General features: G+C 44.2%; 1 protein-coding gene across 13 annotated transcripts in view; it reads left to right on the forward strand.

The window, feature by feature from the left end:
• Positions 1-21,316, forward strand: part of LOC115084679 (poly(rC)-binding protein 3-like) — a 1,201,673-nt gene that overhangs the window by 1,103,030 nt on the left and 77,327 nt on the right. For all 13 annotated transcript variants that reach the window (XM_029589869.1, XM_029589872.1, XM_029589868.1 and 10 more), the window contains 2 exons: positions 5,375-5,503; positions 13,810-13,953. In XM_029589869.1, the coding sequence (XP_029445729.1) occupies positions 5,375-5,503; positions 13,810-13,953 (273 nt within the window). The remainder of the gene's footprint in view (positions 1-5,374; positions 5,504-13,809; positions 13,954-21,316) is intronic.

Here is a 21,316-nt window from a genome sequence, read left to right on the forward strand (position 1 = left end):
GAAAGAGAAGCTATGTTTTGTTTTGCACAGCTAAAGAAAGCTTTTCTCCAAGGGAATCCAGACCACAAGAACAATGTCTTTTTGCTTTGTAAAATTGTTTCAGATTTTCAGGACCAGAACATAAATAAAACACTTGTTATTTTTCCTGTTTTTAATCTTTATGGAACTCAGAAGTGATGAAGCCCTTTCATGTAATTAACATTAACCATGATTTATACATGTTAATGATGGGAACATCATTCTAATGTTTCTTTAATAAAGGATTATAGTTGCTTTGCCCACATAGATATGTAGAAATAAAGGTCAACAAACAGGTTGTAGGTGAGACCATTTTATTGGACTAACATAATATAGTTTTTCAATTACGGTAAATAAAAGGCCTCACCTACAGTTTGTTGACCTGTATTCCTGAAGTTCCATAAAGAAGTATTCCAGGTTAAGATTAAGAGGTGATCATGCACAACCCTAAACCATAATAGGAAAATAATGAGAATAGTCATTCATTAAATCAAAATGTGGCCATGCCTCCCTGACCTGGATTTTGGTAGTAAAGTTCCCAGTTACATATTTTTAAAGGGTCTTTCAGTCACTGTTTGGAAAGGAGACCTTTGGGTTGCTGCTAGTACTGATGGCAAATGCCAGAAATCCATTCCCTTCCCCTGCACCAAGCAAAGAAACAGCACACACACGCCCGCCCCCCCCCCCCCCCCCCCCCCCACACACACACACACCAGCATTACTGACACTAGTTTTCTTCACCAGGAAAAAAGAGAAACAAAAGCAAGATTCTCTGGTGCGGATGGGTATGTGATACCTACCCCAATGCTATTTTCCAAAGAGATCACTAGGAGGTAGGGATTGCCAATCTAATCCATTTTTTCAGGATAGGCTGGGTTTACCCCATTGCATGCATGGATTTGTAATCCTGCTTTTCCTAAGAAAACTAGAACTACAAGTCTATGCATACAGCGAGGTAAAAGCAGAATTGACTTAGTCTATCCATTTAACCACCCTAGCTGAAGGGGGGGAGTGAGGAGTCAGTGAAAGCCAGAGTTTCAAAGTGAGCCAAGTTCAAGGAAAGAGGCTTTTGCCAGTCCTGAGCTGTGAATGTACGTCTCAGTGCGTTATGGTATTTGTAGCCCTACTTCTACCATTTGAAATCGACATTGCAGGTAGCACAGTTCATCAGGCTGGGGCTGTCAGAAATTCAGGACTGCCCTAAAATCTCCCATCTTAAACTGAGTCACTTGGTATCTCTGGAGAGAACATTTGAAAGGTCCATAGGAACTTGGAGATGTATTAAAAATGCAACTCAGAAAATATCTCTAGACTGAAATATGCAACTGAAACACAAGAATGTAAAAATACAAATAAAAACAAAAACCTCAAGAACAAATTTATTTATTTGTGGTTTTTATATACCGGACTTCGTAGGATACCATCAGTTCAGTTTACATTATAACTTCAAAATCAGCAAAACAGAGGCTTTAACAAATAAAGGGAGTTTAAGAGGCCTTAACAAATAAAGGGAGTTTAAGAGTATTTCGTTATGTAGCTCTTTTGTACTCCTGCTTTCTGCTCTCACACTCCTCACCAGTGCTCACTGTCAGCCGTGCCACAGGTCCTGGGTTCTGTCCCTTTGCTGTTCTTTGCAATTTAATGCCAGCTTCTTCCCAGCTAGAGCATTGATGATGCTACTTAAGGAGAAAAACTTCTAAAACACACATTATGCAAGATTAGACAGGCATAGTGCCTGGAGACCACAAACGTGCATAGGATATATTTCGCTATTTAAAACTAGAGTAGAGTATTTATTTACAGAACATAAAAACATATAAGCAGGCATAAACACAATTAAGTAAACCAATGTTGCTTTCAATGTACTGCAACAGACGTAAGATGCAATATTGTAGGTGACCACTAGAGATCACAGCAATGCTGAAAAATAAAAGGCAGATACTATTTTCCTGGTGGCCACCAGAAGTCTTGGTAAAATTGAAAATAAGTCATAGCATGTCAAGCCTGATAAAGAACAAAAGACCGCTGTCCTTCAAAGCCGGTGCCACCTGTTGTGCATATTTTCCTTGGTAATTAAAGCTCACAACTGACTTCAGCAGCTCTCAGTGAAACAGATGCTTCCAACAGCTATGAAGGTTCAAAGACTTCCTGGGTATCTTTCTAAGCACAAGCTCCAGTGTCAGAAAAGCCCCTTAGGTTAGAAACAGTCTCCAAGGAATCAGATTTCCACCTATCTAAAACTGACTAATATAGAAAAGATTTCAACTCATGCAGATCCACATTGTTAGCACTCTGGTCTTTTTCTCAGTGCCCTGGCTGTTACTGGGTACAGCAGGTCCTGAGAAGGTCTACACTAAGATCTGGTGAAGGATCGTAGGCTTCAAGAGCACCATAGGTTGTGGTTTAAAGAACTGTACATCCAGTTTCACCATAAGATATGCAACATACCAGAAGCAAAATATCAGCCACTTGGAAATTAGGGAGACTTACAAGCTTTGTCTTTGTTGTAAGCAGGCTTCAGACACACAGGATCTCGCTCTCATGTGAAGCTGAACCTCAGTCTTTAATATGTGAACTAGAATGGGTCAGACAAAATACAGCAGCACTTGTCGGTGTTTGTCTCCTACTGCCCTCCAATAAAAGCCAATACTTCTCTGTCTGGTCCATTCACTATCCCCAGACAAAAACTCTACAATGAAACTTTCTTGCTCGATCTACTCCCTCTGACCGAGGCTGATCAGACAGAATAGCTTCACCAGTGCCTTCCCTGCAGAAATGGACTTTTACAAATCTGGCTGCCAAATATTCAGGTAAAAGTGCGTGCAGAGGGCCCGGGTGCCTGCCGTTTAGAGGCTTTCCTGTAGGCGGGGTTTGGAATTATACAGAAATCTTTGCATTTCTTCAGCGTGCTCATATTTCTCCCCCCCCCCCCCCCTAAAAAAAAAATCTGTGTTCACAAATTAGCGGTTGTAAATGTGAGTAATTTTGTAGTGATGTCTAATTTCAGTCACTTGTCCCCTCGCATCGTTGTTAATCGAGTTAGATATACCTCTGCTCTCTGTTCCTTAGCTCCTCACTCTCTTTCCACCCTCCAAGGTTCCGGTAACCCTTGTTCATTTAACTCACCTCCTCTCTTTTCCCTATCAGTAGCCCCCTAGCTACATTTAAGTTAATGTGTATTTACCTTGTTCGATGTAAACCGATATGATATGACATGTGTCATGAATGTTGGTATAGAAAAGCATTAAATAAATAATAAATAAACAGGTAGTTTTGGTGGGATAATTTTCAAAGGGAAAATAGATGCAGGCTTTCCTTTTGAAAATTGGTATAAAGTATATGGTTTATAAAGTACCCACAGACCTTACATCAATGTGGGTAGTTATAGAATTACCCCTATATATCTCTGTACATCTCTGCATACATCTGGTATGCATTACACATATCATGACAATAATAATAATAATAATAGATCGCTGACAATGCAGATACTGTAGAACTGGTGATAACTGTGTACTTCGAGTATGTTAGTACACGTGAGAAACTGAATGAAATTTTACACAATACAATAAAACGTCTTAACCTAGGGCTGACGTGTTAGGTAAATTTTAGCATTGAACTGTGAATCGAGAGAAGCCCTGGGTCATGAGTGCCATCTCTTCTTTATGTACTTGTGGCTCTGTTTAATTTAGTTCAGTTTATTTCTTGATTGATTGCTTTTCTTGCATAGGTAAATCAAAGCGATATTTACACAACCATAACCGAATAATGGTAAATAACAGTGTTCCTTTTCCCCCTTGCCCTTGGCAAGTGTACATGCAGAGTCAAGGCACCAGAAATGTACTGACAGCTCAAGAGGTGGCTACATGTATATTTTTGATATATTAAATTATAAAGTATACTGGGATGCTGTTTGGCTAACCGGCACTATATAAATCCTACTTATGCTATACACAGGAGAAAGATCTTTACAATGAATAAAATTATATTATAACTTATTTTACATATTTAATTTTATTTAATTTAATAATTTGTATTCTGCATTTTACAACAAAAAGTTGAGCAATGCAGATTACAACAATGATCATCAAAAAGAAAGCAGTTTTACCCATTTGGTGCCTATTGAAAAAAATCTGTTTCCTTTAAATTTCTCACTCCAGTTCTTAATCTGGATTAATGTGAGATTTTGTGATTAAATTTGAGAAGAGAAGAGTGTAAGGGATAATCTTGCATGCTCCGCTTCCTAAAATGGGTAGAGTAAAATGGAGGAAGACAATAGTGTCTTGGATAAGGAGGGTAATCCTACAGGTCTTCATTCTCTATGGCTGGCAGCTGAGAGATATGCTTGGACAGACTGGATGGACCAGTTGGTCTTTTACTACCATTATCTACTATGTTACTTTTAATCATTTTTCAGTTTCTGTTCTAGTCATTTTTCTTCCTCTTCATTCCTTTCTTTTCTTATACCCTCTACAGTCCTAACTCCTTTTTTGCTCTCCCATCCTCTCTCTCACTTCTTACCTGCTGCTTTTGTCTCCAGTATTATATAGATCTTCTTTCTCACTCCCCTTTGCCGTTTTTCAGTTTCTACCCTTTATTTCATTATTCTGTCAGATTGCTTCCATTTACTCCTTGACGCGACATAGATGATGCCCCCTTCTGCTCTACAGATCCATCTATTCCCAAGTGGAAGACAGGAGTTGTGGGAAGCGGCACCAGGGGTCACAGAGAAGGCTCCTCTGATTTCGCCTTGCATACAGTCAGCAGGAGGCCACAAGACTACATCAAGAATTTTAAACAGTGTGAAGCAGACCCAAAATGATTGGGGTGGGAAACTTAAGACTAAGGCAGCGTGGTGCGCTTCCCCTTCCTATTATCCCCAAAAGGAGTCTAGTTCCACCCTTGAACCAGTGCTCGAAACAATACAGACATTGGAGGCACTTTTGTAGATTAATAAATTGAGGCATAAGTTTTGGGGTCAAGAGCCCACTTTGGCAGATGCAAAGCATTATGCCTCAATAAATCTGTTAGCAAAGTGCCACCAGCCTGTGAGTTGTTTTTGCGACTTTAGACTAATATGATTACTCCTCTGGAACACAGAGGGAATTTATTAAAGTATTGTCCTGAAATCATTTTAGGAAATTAGAATATGGATCTCATTCTCAGCTTTGGAGGCACATCACACCATAGCCAACATTAATAGGGAAAACAGAAAAAAACAATTGAAAACTCAGTTCTGATTTTGGAGTCTTTTTGCAAACAGAATCTTATCAGCAAGTGCAGTGAAATCTCATGTTTTGTCTAATTTGCTGTTCCATTGTCATGATGTTCACTCTTTTTTTATTTTTATTTTAAGTCCACAGGGGCCCAGGTACAAGTAGCAGGGGATATGCTGCCAAATTCAACAGAGCGGGCTGTCACTATATCGGGCACTCCTGATGCCATCATTCAGTGTGTAAAACAAATCTGTGTGGTTATGTTAGAGGTAGGCTATCCCATCAGACCTTGACAATTAATGTGATAATGTTTATTTCAGCTTTTCTACCTATGTCTGTGTCATTAGGGGAAAGCTGAAGGTCCACCTGTTCCCATGGCAAAGATGTTTCCAAACATTACACAAACTGTTATGGTTTACAGTTTTCTTTGCAAGACATGGCTTGGAGAGTGTTTTGGTTGAACAAGGGGCCATGCCTCCACAACCTGTCTATATGAATGTACTCTTTCATCAGAATAGTTTCACTGTCTTTATCCTAATTTATATTAAAATAAAATAAAGCTTATGGTTAGTATGGCCCCCTCCCAGTGGTGAGGTCTGTATAATGATGGATTCCTCCTAAAAGGAGCATTCTATTAGTGCACCTTTACTAGTTTGTCAACAAACAAACCATGGTAAAATAGTCCAGCTTTTATTATTTCAAGAACTAGGATTGCAGTAAAAGAAATACACACAAGGCGTTAACCATAGATAGAAATGAATAGATATACAGTCAAACTGATACTCCACCCTACGGCAATAAATTATAAATAATAAGTAATTTTACGTCTACTGGTACCAAGGCCTTGTACACCTTTACATTGTTAGGGAGCTCACTATAACACTCAAGGATATGTATTTATTAGGGATGTGAATCGTTTTTCAACGATTAAAATTATCGTCTGATAATGTTTATATCGTCTTAAATCGTTATAGAACACGATACAATAGAAATTCTAACGATTTATCGTTAAAAATCGTTAAATCGTGTTAGTGCGCACTAACTCGAGTTAGTGCGCACTAACTCGATTTAGTACGCACTAACTGAAAATGATACAAATAAACACTTTCCAGGTCACTGAAGGTCAGTTAGGAATGAATATGTGTTCCTATTGGCTGGCTGCCCTCTTATCTATTGATGTTACCAAGGTTACCACTGAGGTGATGGTTGGGGGGATGGGAAATGGAACTGGAAACTAACGAACACCAACAGAAAATGAAACAAAGTGTTCACACTTCCCAGGTCAGTAAAGGTCACTTAGGAATGAATATGTATGTATGTATTCCTATTGGCTGGCTGTGCTCTTATCCATTGATGTTACCAATATGGTTGGGGGGATGTGAAATGGAAGCTTGACAAAAAAAGTAATGTAATGATCAGCACTCACGTGACTAGAACTTGTTTGTTTATTATTTTTGTTAGCAGGCACCTGAAATGCTAGAGCATGTTGAATTTGCCAATCACTGTGCATTTTAGAAAGGTGGTCCTGGCTGGAACTGTACACAGTTCAAATATATGTAATTGATTGTTGGTAAGTGTATTTTTTAAGTAGCCACACTGGCACCAGTATGTTTACTTTTCCTCCTACTTAACTCACTAGCTCAGCTTTGTAAGAAGGGCTTCTCTGCTTGTGTGTTGTTTTTGTTTGGTGTGAGGAGAGCAGAAACATCAGATCTTTATTCAATCTACTACAGTCATCTCTTACAGTGCCCTATCCCTATTAATACCAGGAGTGTTGTGATCTTCCTGCACACAGTGCCCTAACCCTGATACCAGTCTGAGACAGCTCCCTCCCTGCATTACTAGTGAGAGGCTGGCTTCACAGACAGGGGGGAGCTGCCTGACCCTCACTCCTGACTTCCCCCATGTCCCAGCTAGTGAATGGTGTGTGGGTGAGGGGGGGGGGGGAGGATGGTGAAGTCTGAGACAGCTCCCTCCCTGCATTACTAGTGAGAGGCTGGCTTCACAGACAGGGGGGAGCTGCCTGACCCTCACTCCTGACTTCCCCCATGTCCCAGCTAGTGAATGGTGTGTGGGTGAGGGGGGGGGAGGATGGTGAAGTCTGAGACAGCTCCCTCCCTGCATTACTAGTGAGAGGCTGGCTTCACAGACAGGGGGGAGCTGCCTGACCCTCACTCCTGACTTCCCCCATGTCCCAGCTAGTGAATGGTGTGTGGGTGAGGGGGGGGGGAGGATGGTGAAGTCTGAGACAGCTCCCTCCCTGCATTACTAGTGAGAGGCTGGCTTCACAGACAGGGGGGAGCTGCCTGACCCTCACTCCTGACTTCCCCCATGTCCCAGCTAGTGAATGGTGTGTGGGTGAGGGGGGGGGGGGGATGGTGAAGTCTGAGACAGCTCCCTCCCTGCATTACTAGTGAGAGGCTGGCTTCACAGACAGGGGGGAGCTGCCTGACCCTCACTCCTGACTTCCCCCATGTCCCAGCTAGTGAATGGTGTGTGGGTGAGGGGAGGGGGGAGGATGGTGAAGTCTGAGACAGCTCCCTCCCTGCATTACTAGTGAGAGGCTGGCTTCACAGACAGGGGGGAGCTGCCTGACCCTCACTCCTGACTTCCCCCATGTCCCAGCTAGTGAATGGTGTGTGGGTGAGGGGGGGGGGGAGGATGGTGAAGTCTGAGACAGCTCCCTCCCTGCATTACTAGTGAGAGGCTGGCTTCACAGACAGGGGGGAGCTGCCTGACCCTCACTCCTGACTTCCCCCATGTCCCAGCTAGTGAATGGTGTGTGGGTGAGGGGGGGGGGGTGGATGGTGAAGTCTGAGACAGCTCCCTCCCTGCATTACTAGTGAGAGGCTGGCTTCACAGACAGGGGGGAGCTGCCTGACCCTCACTCCTGACTTCCCCCATGTCCCAGCTAGTGAATGGTGTGTGGGTGAGGGGAGGGGGGAGGATGGTGAAGTCTGAGACAGCTCCCTCCCTGCATTACTAGTGAGAGGCTGGCTTCACAGACAGGGGGGAGCTGCCTGACCCTCACTCCTGACTTCCTCCATGTCCCAGCTAGTGAATGGTGTGTGGGTGAGGGGGGGGGGGGGGGAGGATGGTGAAGTCTGAGACAGCTCCCTCCCTGCATTACTAGTGAGAGGCTGGCTTCACAGACAGGGGGGAGCTGCCTGACCCTCACTCCTGACTTCCCCCATGTCCCAGCTAGTGAATGGTGTGTGGGTGAGGGGGGGGGAGGATGGTGAAGTCTGAGACAGCTCCCTCCCTGCATTACTAGTGAGAGGCTGGCTTCGCAGACAGGGGGGAGCTGCCTGACCCTCACTCCTGACTTCCCCCATGTCCCAGCTAGTGAATGGTGTGTGGGTGAGGGGGGGGGGGGAGGATGGTGAAGTCTGAGACAGCTCCCTCCCTGCATTACTAGTGAGAGGCTGGCTTCACAGACAGGGGGGAGCTGCCTGACCCTCACTCCTGACTTCCCCCATGTCCCAGCTAGTGAATGGTGTGTGGGTGAGGGGGGGGGGAGGATGGTGAAGTCTGAGACAGCTCCCTCCCTGCATTACTAGTGAGAGGCTGGCTTCACAGACAGGGGGGAGCTGCCTGTCCCTCACTCCTGACTTCCCCCATGTCCCAGCTAGTGAATGGTGTGTGGGTGAGGGGGGGGGTGGATGGTGAAGTCTGAGACAGCTCCCTCCCTGCATTACTAGTGAGAGGCTGGCTTCACAGACAGGGGGGAGCTGCCTGACCCTCACTCCTGGCTTCCCCCATGTCCCAGCTAGTGAATGGTGTGTGGGTAAGGGGGGGGGGAGGATGGTGAAGTCTGAGACAGCTCCCTCCCTGCATTACTAGTGAGAGGCTGGCTTCACAGACAGGGGGGAGCTGCCTGACCCTCACTCCTCCGGGGTATTGTGATCTTCCTGCACACAGTGCCCTATCCCTGATACCAGGGGTGTTGTGATCTTCCTGCATGCAGTGCCCTATCCCTATTAATACCAGGAGTGTTGTGATCTTCCTGCATGCAGTGCCCTATCCCTATTAATACCAGGAGTGTTGTGATCTTCCTGCATGCAGTGCCCTATCCCTGATATCGGGATGTGTGCAAGAAGATCACAACACCCCCGGTATCAGGAATAGGGCACTGTGTGCAGGAAGATCACAACACCCCCAGTATCAGGAATAGGGCACTGTGTGCAGGAAGATCACAACACCCCTGGTATTAGGGATAGGGCACTGTGTGCAGGAAGATCACAACACTCCTGGTATTAATAGGGATAGGGCACTGTGTGCAGGAAGATCACAATACCCCTGGTATCAGGGTTAGGGCACAAGTTCTAGTCACATTGACTGATCACATTACTTGTTTTGTCAAGCTACCAACTGTTTCCATTTCCCATCCCCCATATACTGTCAGTAGGAAACTTGGTAACATGAATAAATAAGAGGGCAGCCAATAGGAATACATATTCATTCCTAAACTGACCTTAACTGACCTGAAAAGTGTCAAATTGTATCATTTTCAGTTAGTGCGCACTAACTCCCAGTTAGTGCGCACTAACTCCCGTTAGTGCGCACTAACTCGAGTTAGTGCGCACTAATCGGAAAAAAACGATTTTTAACGATTTTTTAACTAAAAAATCGTGCCTAAGACGATTTTCTTGCCCTGCCACACGATTTCTATCGTTAAGACGATATGGAAAACGATTCACATCCCTAGTATTTATACCAATAACTGAGCCCAGTATTATATATATATGCATAAATATATATATATATATATATGCGCATTTTCCACAAGCCTTCTGTGGGCAATTGCTATTCTACACATATAGTCCCTTAACACTTGGGGATTAGAAGGAACATTTAGTGCCCTCAGTTCATTGAGAGTAACAGGCAATAATGAAGCTTGCAAAGTGTACAACTGGTATGTGCAAATGGATGCCTCCTTCTGCCAGCAGAGTATGATGTTGGGACCGGGACTTCAAGAATTAACATTAGAGAACTTTGGTTTAACTGTAATCCACAGGTTTACATCTGGTGCGGATGAATAACCATCCTTTTGAAGTGGTGATGATGAATGTCACTGGAATGTAATCTGATGGCTCACTGATTTATGCAGGGTCAGGTACAGGGCTCTTCACTTGTGGGTGTATGAGAATGGTTATTCATGCTCCCAACAACCTCTTCAAGTACCGGTCTTCCCTCCAGTCTGTGGGACCCTTATTCTCTGTCTATAGGCTGCACTCAACAGAGCCCCAGTCACAGATCACAGCAGACTGGTAGCAGCTCTCAGCCACAGCAATGTCAATGGCTGAACTCACATCTAATGAATTACAACTAGTCTCTTCCCAAGTTATCCTCTATCTCCCAGCCTAATTGGGGATACTCAGGTAGGCAGGGCCCTCACTTTAGAGCAGGGGTGGGCAGTTCCAGTCCTCGAGGGCCACAAACCAGTCTGGTTTTCAGGATATCCCTAATGAATATGCATGACATAGATTTGCATACAACTGAGGCAGAGTGCATGCAAATCTCTCTCATGCATATTCATTAGGGATATCCTGAAAACCAGACTAGTTTGTGGCCCTCGAGGACCGGAACTGCCCACCCCTGCTTTAGAGGGTCCTGCGCCATCATCAAGTTGGGAAAATCAGTGGGACAGAGCTGAGGCAGCAGGAGCAGTGCACCAAGCTCTCACTGCTTCTTCCTGGTTCACTGGCCAGCCTGATGCTGCTGCCTCTTTCTCCCCTCCTCCTGCTGAGCTGTTCTTCATGGCCACGACACAGCCCACTAACCCTGATAGGAAGAAATGGATGACCTCCCTGCATGGGCATATTTGCCTGGGTAAACCCTGTAGGGGACATCAGGGCTAATTGGGTAAAGACACAGAGAGCACTTTAGCCCTCCTCCTCACTTTGGGGTAGATTTTCAAAAAGCGCGAATAGGCCTACTTTTGCTTGCGCATCAGACTCAAGCAAAAGTACGCCTGATTTTAGTAGATACGCGCGGAGCCACTAAAATCCTGGATCGGCGCGCGCAAGGCTATGAATTTTGTATAGCCGGCGCGCGCCGAGCCGCGCAGCCTACCCCGTTCCCTCCAAGGCCGCTCCGAAATCGGAGCGGCCTCGGAGGGAACTTTCCTTTGCCCTCCCCTCACCTTCCCCTCCCTTCCCCTACCTAACCCACCCGCCCGGCCCTGTCTAAACCCCCCCCTTACCTTTGTCGGGGGATTTACGCCTCCCAGAGGGAGGCGTAAATCCCCGCGCGCCAGCAGGCCTCCTGCGCGCCGGGCCGCGACCTGGGGCGGGTACGGAGGGCGCGGCCACGCCCCCGGGCCGTAGCCACGCCCCCGTACCCGCCCCCAAAACGCTGCCGACACGCCCCCGAAATGCCGCGACGACCGGGCCCGCCCCCCCCGACACGCCCCCGACACGCCCCCCTCCAAGAACCCCGGGACTTACGCGAGTCCCGGGGCTCTGCGCGCGCCGGGAGGCCTATGTAAAATAGGCTTCCCGGCGCGCAGGGCCCTGCTCGCGTAAATCCGCCCGGTTTTGGGCGGATTTACGCGAGCAGGGCTCTGAAAATCCGCCCCTTTATCTTTAAATGCCCTCAAAAGCTCATGCAGATTTGAAATCTCTGTCCTCACTGGCTTTCTGATTGGTCAAATCCTCCTCTGCATTCCCATTGTCTCTTGAGTCATATAACCAGGGGAATAGTGCAATCCCATGACACAGTGACAGGCTGAGGCAGACATGGTGAGAAGGCCTGCAGACATCCGAGAAGCAGCAAATCAATAATGTTGCGGCTGCACTTTTGTGACAGGCATGAAGATATAGGGTGGCAGCACAAAAAGCAAGATAAAAGCACTACATTAGTAAATGAAAGCAATATAAAATCATTTATAACTAAATTTTACAAATATCTGACCCTATATGCCTGTTTCTGGCTTTTGGAGATTCTGCTTCTAAACCATGTATCTGCCCTAGCAACTTGAGGTCAGACAGGAGCTTTAAGCTTAACACAGTGCAGTCTGCTTCTGTACAAGATGGATTCTGTGTTTAACAGACAATAATTCTCTATTGGTTCCCCTTTTGGTTGTTACATATGGCATGAAATTTGTCATGGAGTCTTCTAGTTCATACTGGTGCCAAATGTCCAGGGGTTTCCAGCTTGACCTCCTGTCTCCTGTGCAGAATCACATTCTCTATAAGAGCTAATTTTTGCTGTACATCAAGTTATTGGAAGGCTTCATATGTAGAACAATACAATGGTAAGATAGTATACCATATGAAAATAATTAATACATCTGATGGAAGCAGAGGTTATTAATCTAGAAACCAAACAGATGTTTCAAATCATAATAGATATGCATATATGCTCATAGATGTTTCTCAGTACGGCGGACCCTAATTGTATGAAGCCTGGTGGTTAATTTCCTCCAGCTATATTTGCTTCAGGCTTGAAATAGTCTGTGAATAAAAAAATGTACATGGACAACCAAAATGTAAAAGAAGACAATGAACACTGAAGTTTAAAGTTCTTGTTCTATAATTTTCATGTAAATGCCTTGCAATGACAATAGTATTTGTGGCATATAATATCACAATTTGTTGTCAATGACTGTAGACAGCTAACCTTGATGTTGCATGGCTAGAATGATAAACTGAAGGAAGTGTAACACATCATATTCTAATTAGAAGATGAGGAAGAAAACCATAATGAATGCTATAACTCTCATTCAGAAAACTCCAAGATTTAGCTTTATATTTTGGACCGGGAGAACACTGCAGTCTACTACGTTCTAAAATTTGAAGGTGGGACACCAGGTTCTATAGGCCCCAACATCCAGATAGAAAGGGGTAAATTCTCAGTAGGGTGCCTAACTGCAGTCAAGTGCGCTGATTTTTCAGCCCACATAGACTCGGCCACATTTGAAACAGGAGATGCCCGGGTGCATTGCATTTGAAGATCAGCTCATTACATAGCTAGAAGTACACTCGTACACTTACATGGTGTTGAACAATGGTGTACAAAAGGGCACACATTAACAGCATGTCTTTTACACATTTATATTTTTTAAACTTAAATATGCACATATAGTTGCCAGCCATGCTTTGAAACACCCTGCCTGCCCACGAATGACTTTTTAAATGTGGCTTAAAATACACACATTGTGAAAGTATGCGTGCATTTTCAGACAACTGAACACAATGATGTGGAACATATTATTATATACCTGTAGATTCCAACCAACCCTTTGAAAAGGGACATCTAATTAATGTTATCCCCCTTGAAATTTCATCTTGCAGTTTAGTAATAACAGATCGTAGTATAAAGCTTTAAAAATGACTCCTGATGTCCTCAGCTGTAATTCTGACTACGAGTACTGTTTTGAACTGCCTGAGAGTGAAATCCACTGTTAAAATAAACCCAAAGTAGTCATCTTGCAGTTTATCTTTCTAAGTGGTGCTGCTATATGCTGGAATATTTGATCCCTTGTACAATAATCTACATTCTATGGAAGGTAAATGATTTGCATGTTCTGCTCTCATTTGTTTGGTGCTTTTTTTTTTTTTTCTCTTCTCAGTCCCCACCCAAAGGTGCCACCATTCCTTACCGTCCGAAGCCTGCCTCTGCGCCTATTATTTTTGCTGGAGGTCAAGTCCGAGCAGACACCATATTGGCCTCAGCAGGAAACCACACCGTCCTGGCCCAGCCACAACCAGCACCCGTTAGTACTGCCTTTCACCTTTCCTTTCCTTCCCCTGGTATAGTATAATTTGGAACACATCAAATGCAGACACTTATTAGTGAAAAGGCTCAAGGGAACACAAGTGCAGGTTAACTCTTTTGTCAGTAACTTTAGCTCTCCATGCATATTAGTGAAATGATGCAGCGCATGTGTACTCTAACAAATAATATATGTACTGTACCTGAGAGGAACTGCTCTAAAAGCTAATAGGTATAGCTGCCATTTGTGACCTACCATTTACAACTGTCACCATAAGACCTGTGAGATAAGTGACTTGAGTGAGCTAAACATGCACAATGACAGCTGTTAGACAGCATGACACACATATAAGTCACATCGTTGCATTTTTAATCCATTTTTATCAATGTGGCAGATTTACCAAAACTTGTTTCAGTGGTATATGAAATAGACAAAAGATGTGTTTGTTCAATTACAAACATGCATAATATAATTTTATGCTCTTTCTCATAAGCCATCTAATTTCATACCAAATTAATAGATTAACCCAAATTGGGAACTTTGAGGATTTTAAAGAAGTTTTAAAGTTTGAGATTCCCAGAAATATAAATTTTAAAAATGCAAATCTTACATTAGTAAATCAATTTGATGCACAATAAAAAAAACTTGCATACTAACAGTCAATCTATAAACCAAGTAAATAAATAAAATAATAATATGATGCAGATTAAACTAAACAAAACGAGGTCAATATTCAAAGTCATTTAGATGGATAACTCACAAGTTATCAAACTAACTCCAAGGTAGCCATTAAAATGTTTAATTTTGAATATTGACCTCAATAATTCTAAAGGAAAAGAATAAAACAAACCAATATAATGAATTAAAACAGCGCCAAATAAAAACATAAATAATAAAATGGGCATAAGAAATTACAACAAAAAGATGCAGCAAGCTGTCCTGATTCTGAAATCAGTAAATACTAAGAAAGTATCCCTACATAAATTCGCCAAATTCTGAAAAAATACTAGAAAAACCATAAAACTCCAAAGGGAATCCTGTTGGGTTGAAAAGACTGCAGAAACAGGAAGATCTTCAAGGCCTTCTTGAACTTAAAATAATATTTCTTAATGCACCTGATCAGAGGAAAATAGTTCCATAAGTTTGGTGCCAAATAAGAGAAACATAATTTCCTAGTTCTTTCCAACCTAATGTCCCTAGGGGAAGATAGAACTAATAATTAATGTTGGGAAGAATGCAAATGTCACCCAGAGTGGTAAGGAACAATAATGTTAGACAAATAAGAGAGGGTGCACCAATAAAGGGCCTTATATGTTAAGCACCCAATTTCAAATTGGATGCCACAAAACTATATTTAGCCAATGCAGGTCTTGAAGAAGGGTAATGTTATCAAATTTTGCTTTCACAAAAATTAATTTACCTGCCATCTTTTGAATTGTTTGTAGTTTCCTAAACTGTGTAGAGAAAAATCCATGGAATAAAGTATTACAGTAATCAAAGTGTAATAGGATTAAAGCATAGGTCAGAGATTTAAGATCAGCAGAGTCCAAAAAAGTTCTAAGTCAATGAATGAAACGCAGAAAAAAATATGAACTTTGTGACATATGTGAGATATGTTTGGAGAAAGTCAGTGCTGGATCAATCTTGACACTGAGAGTAGTTATATCATCTTTGATTTGAATGGGAATGTCGGCTATAAAAGGTGTGGGAAGTTGAGTGGATATGCATTTCCTGGAAAACCATATCACCCAACTTATTGGGATTGACCTTAAGTTTGGAAAGCTTTAATCAATTGGCCACTTTAGTGAAACAATTATTGAACTTAAACAAAGAAGATGGGAATACAGAATCATAGCTGACAATAATCTAGATAACGTCCGAATAAAGATAACCAGTGAATCTAAGACTTTGTATAAGTATGGCTAATGGTGCAAGATACAGGTTAAATAGTATTAAAGAGAGACTCAGTCCTTGATGGACATCATAGTAAAGAGAAATGGGAGTTGATCTGGTGGAGTTCCATGCAACGAAGTAAGATCTAGACTACAAGAATAATTTAAACAAGCTTACAGATCAATCAAGACTTCCTATTTCATGTAGAAGATTGATTAATAGCTGATGGTCAACAGTGTCAAATGCTAAACTCATGTCTAGACATTCTAACAAAAATGATTTTCCCTTATCCAGAAATAAACTGATTTCATTGATCAGTATTGTAAGTGCAGTTTCAGTGCTGTGGCTTTTCTGATAACCAGATTGTTTAAGATGCATAACAAAAGTACTGTCTAAAAAAAAAAAACTGTGAATGAACAACTTTCTCAATGATCTTGGAAAGCAAGTGTAGATGGGAAATCAGGCGATAGTTATCAGGAATTTCAGGATTTAAATGGTGCTTCCTGAGTACTGGCCTAACAATAGCTGTCTTGAGGGACTGAGGCAAGACACCAAGATCTAAACTGGAATTAGTAATGTCTGCTAGAAAAGAGAATAAAATGGTCAGGATTCCTGACAAACTTAAAAGAGGAATTCATGGAAAACTTTATTGAAAGCTGATAACCTGCTTATTGATATTGTCTCCTTGGGTAGAGATGAGGTACAGCAAGAGTTTGAGAAGAAGAAGATTATTGGGACTGGATAAAAGTTTGGCCCTAATATTACAAAATTTAGTGTCAAAAACCGAGGCAAACATATCTGCTGTTAGATTTTCAGAACAAGACGATTGTGAAAAGTTAAAGCCAGAAATGCTAGAGACAAGTTTGAAAATCTGCTGAGGCCTGTTCTCTGCATTAACAAGTAATTTTATATATAGTGGTCTTGTTTTGGCTTGCATCATTGCCAACAAATAGTGCTTGATATGGCATTTCATTTTGATCTCATCATCAGTTAATTTACTCTTATGCCATTTCTTTTCTAGATGGCGAATCTGCTTTATTAAAGTTTTCAATTTGGTATGGTAACAGAGGGCGGCATTATTAGTTTTGCATGTGTGAACTCTGGGGTTAATAAAATGGGGTGGGGCATAAATTATTTTATTATTATTAAAAATAAAACTGATCTGGAGTTCCTGGAGAGGAATGCTGTTATAGAAATGGGGGATACAGGGCTGTAATAGCCCATGCTGAAACATCCTAGGTGTGGTGGTTGCTGGCTGTCAGAGGCCGTTGTGGTCCTGGCAGTAAGGAAGGCCATCTGATAAAAATGTCATGGCTCCTTACATGCTGGCTGCATAGGCAGGAGGTAGGAAAAAAGCTGCATTGCTTTTAATAGCATTGGTGCATTCATTGGCAGCATCATGCTGCAGGAAGAAAAGAGAGAGGCCAGGGTGCAGGGAAGATGGGAAACATCTGTTTTTGAGCAGCCACGAGGTTCCCTGCCTCGCAGCTGTAAAAAAAGAGAGAGCTGGCATTGTTTTAGGCTTCCAGCCGATGTGAGTGACAGGGGAGGCAGGGCTATATCACCCGTGTGAGTCCCAGCAGGCGGAGGCACTTAATTTAAGCAGCAGCAATATTGCGGTCACTCGTGTTGCCCTAGAAAGGCATTGATTCACGTCTGGGACTTCCTTACTTGTTCACCTCCTGACGAATAGCTAAGAATTTTTTTCTGCGATCTCGCATAGCTCTGCAAAAGTCAGGAAAAATAATGTCCATTAATTCAATTTTAGCTTGGAAATATGGGTGTTTGGAGCTGAGAAAAACTGTAAATCACTTTAAACTGCCCAAAATAATTAATTGAGAAACATTTTCTTGGTCCTAAAATCAAATTTTTAAGAAACAAATTGGACGTCAGTCAATTAAACTCTCTGAGGCAGTTTGGGATTTCAAACAGCAGACTATTTTGTGACAGAGCTGCTGAAAAATGATGTCAGCGTGTATGCAAATGAGCTAGCCTCAACATTTTGTGAGTCAGAATTAAGGAGAGTGCTACGAGAAGGCTGGCAGAATCAGATCATAGTTAAGTTTCTAATAAAGTTCTAAAATTACCAAACATTCATTCCTATAACTTACTACACCCATCAAGAACAAGTGTATTAAAAAATTTCTCAAAAGCTCATCCTTGGACTATCTGCGCTGATGTCATCTGCAATGCAGGATTGTCGGTTAGAATCCAGTCAGTGGGGCCGATGCAAAATTATTCGCGGAAAGCGGGCACTACAAGGAGGGCGCCATGCAATACGCAAATTAGGGCGTCGCATGGCTAACACGACCCCGCGGTTAACGACGGTCTGCCGGTTATGAACACCGATGCCGATAAAATCGGCGCCGGTTTTCATAACTGCAGTCAGCCGGTTATGAAAACCGACACCGAGTTTGTCGGTGTTGGTTTTCATTACTGCAGCAGGCCAGTTATGAAAACCGAAGCCGAGCATATCGGCATCAGTCTTCAAAGCGGCCAGCGCACCCGACTAGAAAAGATGGAACACTTGTTTGCCTCCAAGCAGGTGTCTCCATTGACCTCAGGTAAGACCGTGCCGAGTCAAAGTAAGCCATCGACACCTCATAAGGACGCAGGAGCGGGTGACCATTCATCACCGACGTCAACCCACTCTAAAACATCGTCGACCTCAACGCCGGAGAAGGACTGGGCCGAGCACCGAGGGATACATCGCCATTGACGAGAATCGCTGTCTGCCACCACCATGGTCATCAAAGCAGCATCGGTATCCACAGAGCCACCTTCAAAGAGGGCCCAGGGAGAAGAGCCCCCATCCTCTTCTGGAACCGGGACCCTAAGGCTTTCCCCCACTGGTATCGGTGCCAGGCACCGAACTGCCAGAGACCCCTGTGAACGCTCCAGCGAAGCCTAGCCTGCCTCCTACCCCAAGTGCCGTGCCACCCACGACACCTTTTTGGGAGGAATTGGACCGGATGGTCCAAGAGGCAGTGCTAAATGCTCTTCGTGGCTTCCAGTCGCCACTGGTGCTGACTCCCATACCTCCGCCAAAACTGGTGCCTTTGATTCTGGCTCCACTCATCAAGCGTTTAGACACCCTCATCTGTGCCTTGCCATCAATACCCGCTCCATCGGGTACCTTGCCACTGAGCCAACCACCGATCCCTACCCCAACTCCTATACCGATACTGGTGTCTTCGGAGGTAGAAGATTTGGGCTCATCCCCTAAAAAGCTACCAATGCCGGAGCCGATGCCAGGATCCTCAGTCCATCGATGCCAACACTGCTGGCTTAGATACCGGTACCTCCATCGGCGCCACCTTCCCATCCTCTTTGATTTGGCTTTCTTCCTCCTTCTGGAGGCCCCGTGGGTGAAGGGGAGCCTCCCTATGACCCATGGGATGACGCTTCCTCCGAACACTCCTCACAGACTTCTGAAGAACATCTTTCTGAGCCTACACCCTAAGGAAAGATGCCGTTCTCCTCCAGAAGATCTCTCCTTCGCTAGTTTCATTAAACAAATGTCTGAAACTATTCCATTCCAATTGGAGATGGAGGAAGATTCCAGGCATAAAATGCTGGAAATCCTACAATTTGTGGACACTCCAAAAGAACGTATGGCAGTATCGGTACATGAGGTTCTTTTAGACCTCTTACATTGCCTCTGGGAGCACCCAGGAACTGTGCCTCCAGTTAATAGGAAAACTGATGCCACATACCTTGTGCAGCAAAGCCCAGGTTTTCAGAAAAGCCAATTGCCCCACCAATCTGTGGTGGTAGAATCGGCTCAGAAAAAAGCCAAAAGGGCCCGTCCTCACTCCTCTGCCCCTCCTGGAAAAGAACAAAAGGCATTGGACGCCTTAGGCCACAGGGTGTTTCAAGGGTCAATGCTAACGGCCTGTATAGCGGCCTGTCAGCTTTATATGACCCAATACGATAGAAATCTCTGGAAGCAAGTCCAGGAATTCTCTGAAACCCTGCCTGAACAATTCCAGGAAGGCTTGAGGTCAGGGCAGCATAAGATGCTTTTGAAACACAATCTAGAGTTTCTGCGGCTGGAATTAGTGCCAGACGCTGGGCTTGGCTTAAAGCTTCTGACCTCCGCCCAGAGGTGCAGGACAAATTGGCTGATCATCCCTGCACAGGGGATAATTTATTTGTGATAAGATCCAGGAGGCAGCAGCGCGGCTCAAGGATCATCATGAAAAATGGCGCCAACTGTCCACTGTCACTTCAAATACCCCTACTACAGCCCGAAGAGGCATGAGAATGGATACCAGGAAACTAACCTATAGGCCACGCAGGTACTACTCTCCTCCATCCCGTGCTTGGACAGCCCGGCCCTCTCATAGAGGCCAAACTCGTCAGCACAGAACAGCTAGAACACAGCCAGCCCCCCAGACTGGTCCTGCAGCGGGGTTTTGACTCGTATCTAGAAAGCAGAAGTCACCATCCCTTGCACCCCTCACCCAATTTACTGGTGGGAAGCTGCCTGTGCCACTTTGCCACCAAATAGCACTCAGTCACCACCGACTGATGGGTACTGACTATCGTAACCCACGGTTACCATCTCAACTTCCTTACTGTGCCCCCAGACTCCCCACCCATCCCGGCATGGAGCCTGAGTGATCACACAGTGCTCCTCGAGGCAGAACTCTCTATCCTACTTCAGTCCATAGCTGTAGAACCAGTTCCCCGGATGCAGTGAGGAAGTGGGTTCTATTCTCGATACTTTCTAATCCCAAAAAAAAAAACCGGTGGCATACGTCCTATCATGGACCTCTGCACCTACGCAAGGAGCGGTTCAGGATGGTTTCCTTGGGCATCATGCTTCCACTTCTGCAGCAAGGAGATTGGCTCTGCTCTCTAGATCTTCAGGATGCTTACGCCCATATAGCAATATTCCCTTCTCATCGCAAATACCTGCGATTCGTAGTGGGACACAAATACGTTCAGTACAGAGTACTGCCTTTCGGCCTTGCCTCAGCACCCCAAGTGTCTGGCAGTCATGGCAGCACAATTGAGACGAGAAAGTGTCCACGTCTACCCATATCTGGATGATTGGCTTCTCAGAAGTTCATCCAGGGAAGGAGCACTTCACTCCCTCCATCTTTCCAATCAGCTGCTCCAGACGGGGTTTCTGATAAATTATCCCAAATCCCATCTGACTCCATCACGCCAGCTCTCTTTCATCAGAGCATGCCTAAACACCACCATGCGGGGCAAGATGGCCGCCAGGTAGGATGCTAGGAAGTGAGCTCCGCGGCGTTTTTCCTTCTTGGTTGAATTTGAATAAAAAATGCCCCATACGAAACGTAAGGGGAAGGTCCGGGGGATCGCTACGAGTTCCCCGAGTACAGACCCTTACCAGCCGTTGATCGAAGGCTTCCTAGCGGGAGCAATTGGGACGCCAAGTGGGCTGGTCGCTGGTGTGGAGCCTGAAGAACGAGCGGACTCCCCCCTGACCCCGGAT

The sequence above is a fragment of the Rhinatrema bivittatum genome, chromosome 2 (assembly GCF_901001135.1).
Source record: "Rhinatrema bivittatum chromosome 2, aRhiBiv1.1, whole genome shotgun sequence".
In the NCBI taxonomy this organism is placed as follows: domain Eukaryota; kingdom Metazoa; phylum Chordata; class Amphibia; order Gymnophiona; family Rhinatrematidae; genus Rhinatrema; species Rhinatrema bivittatum.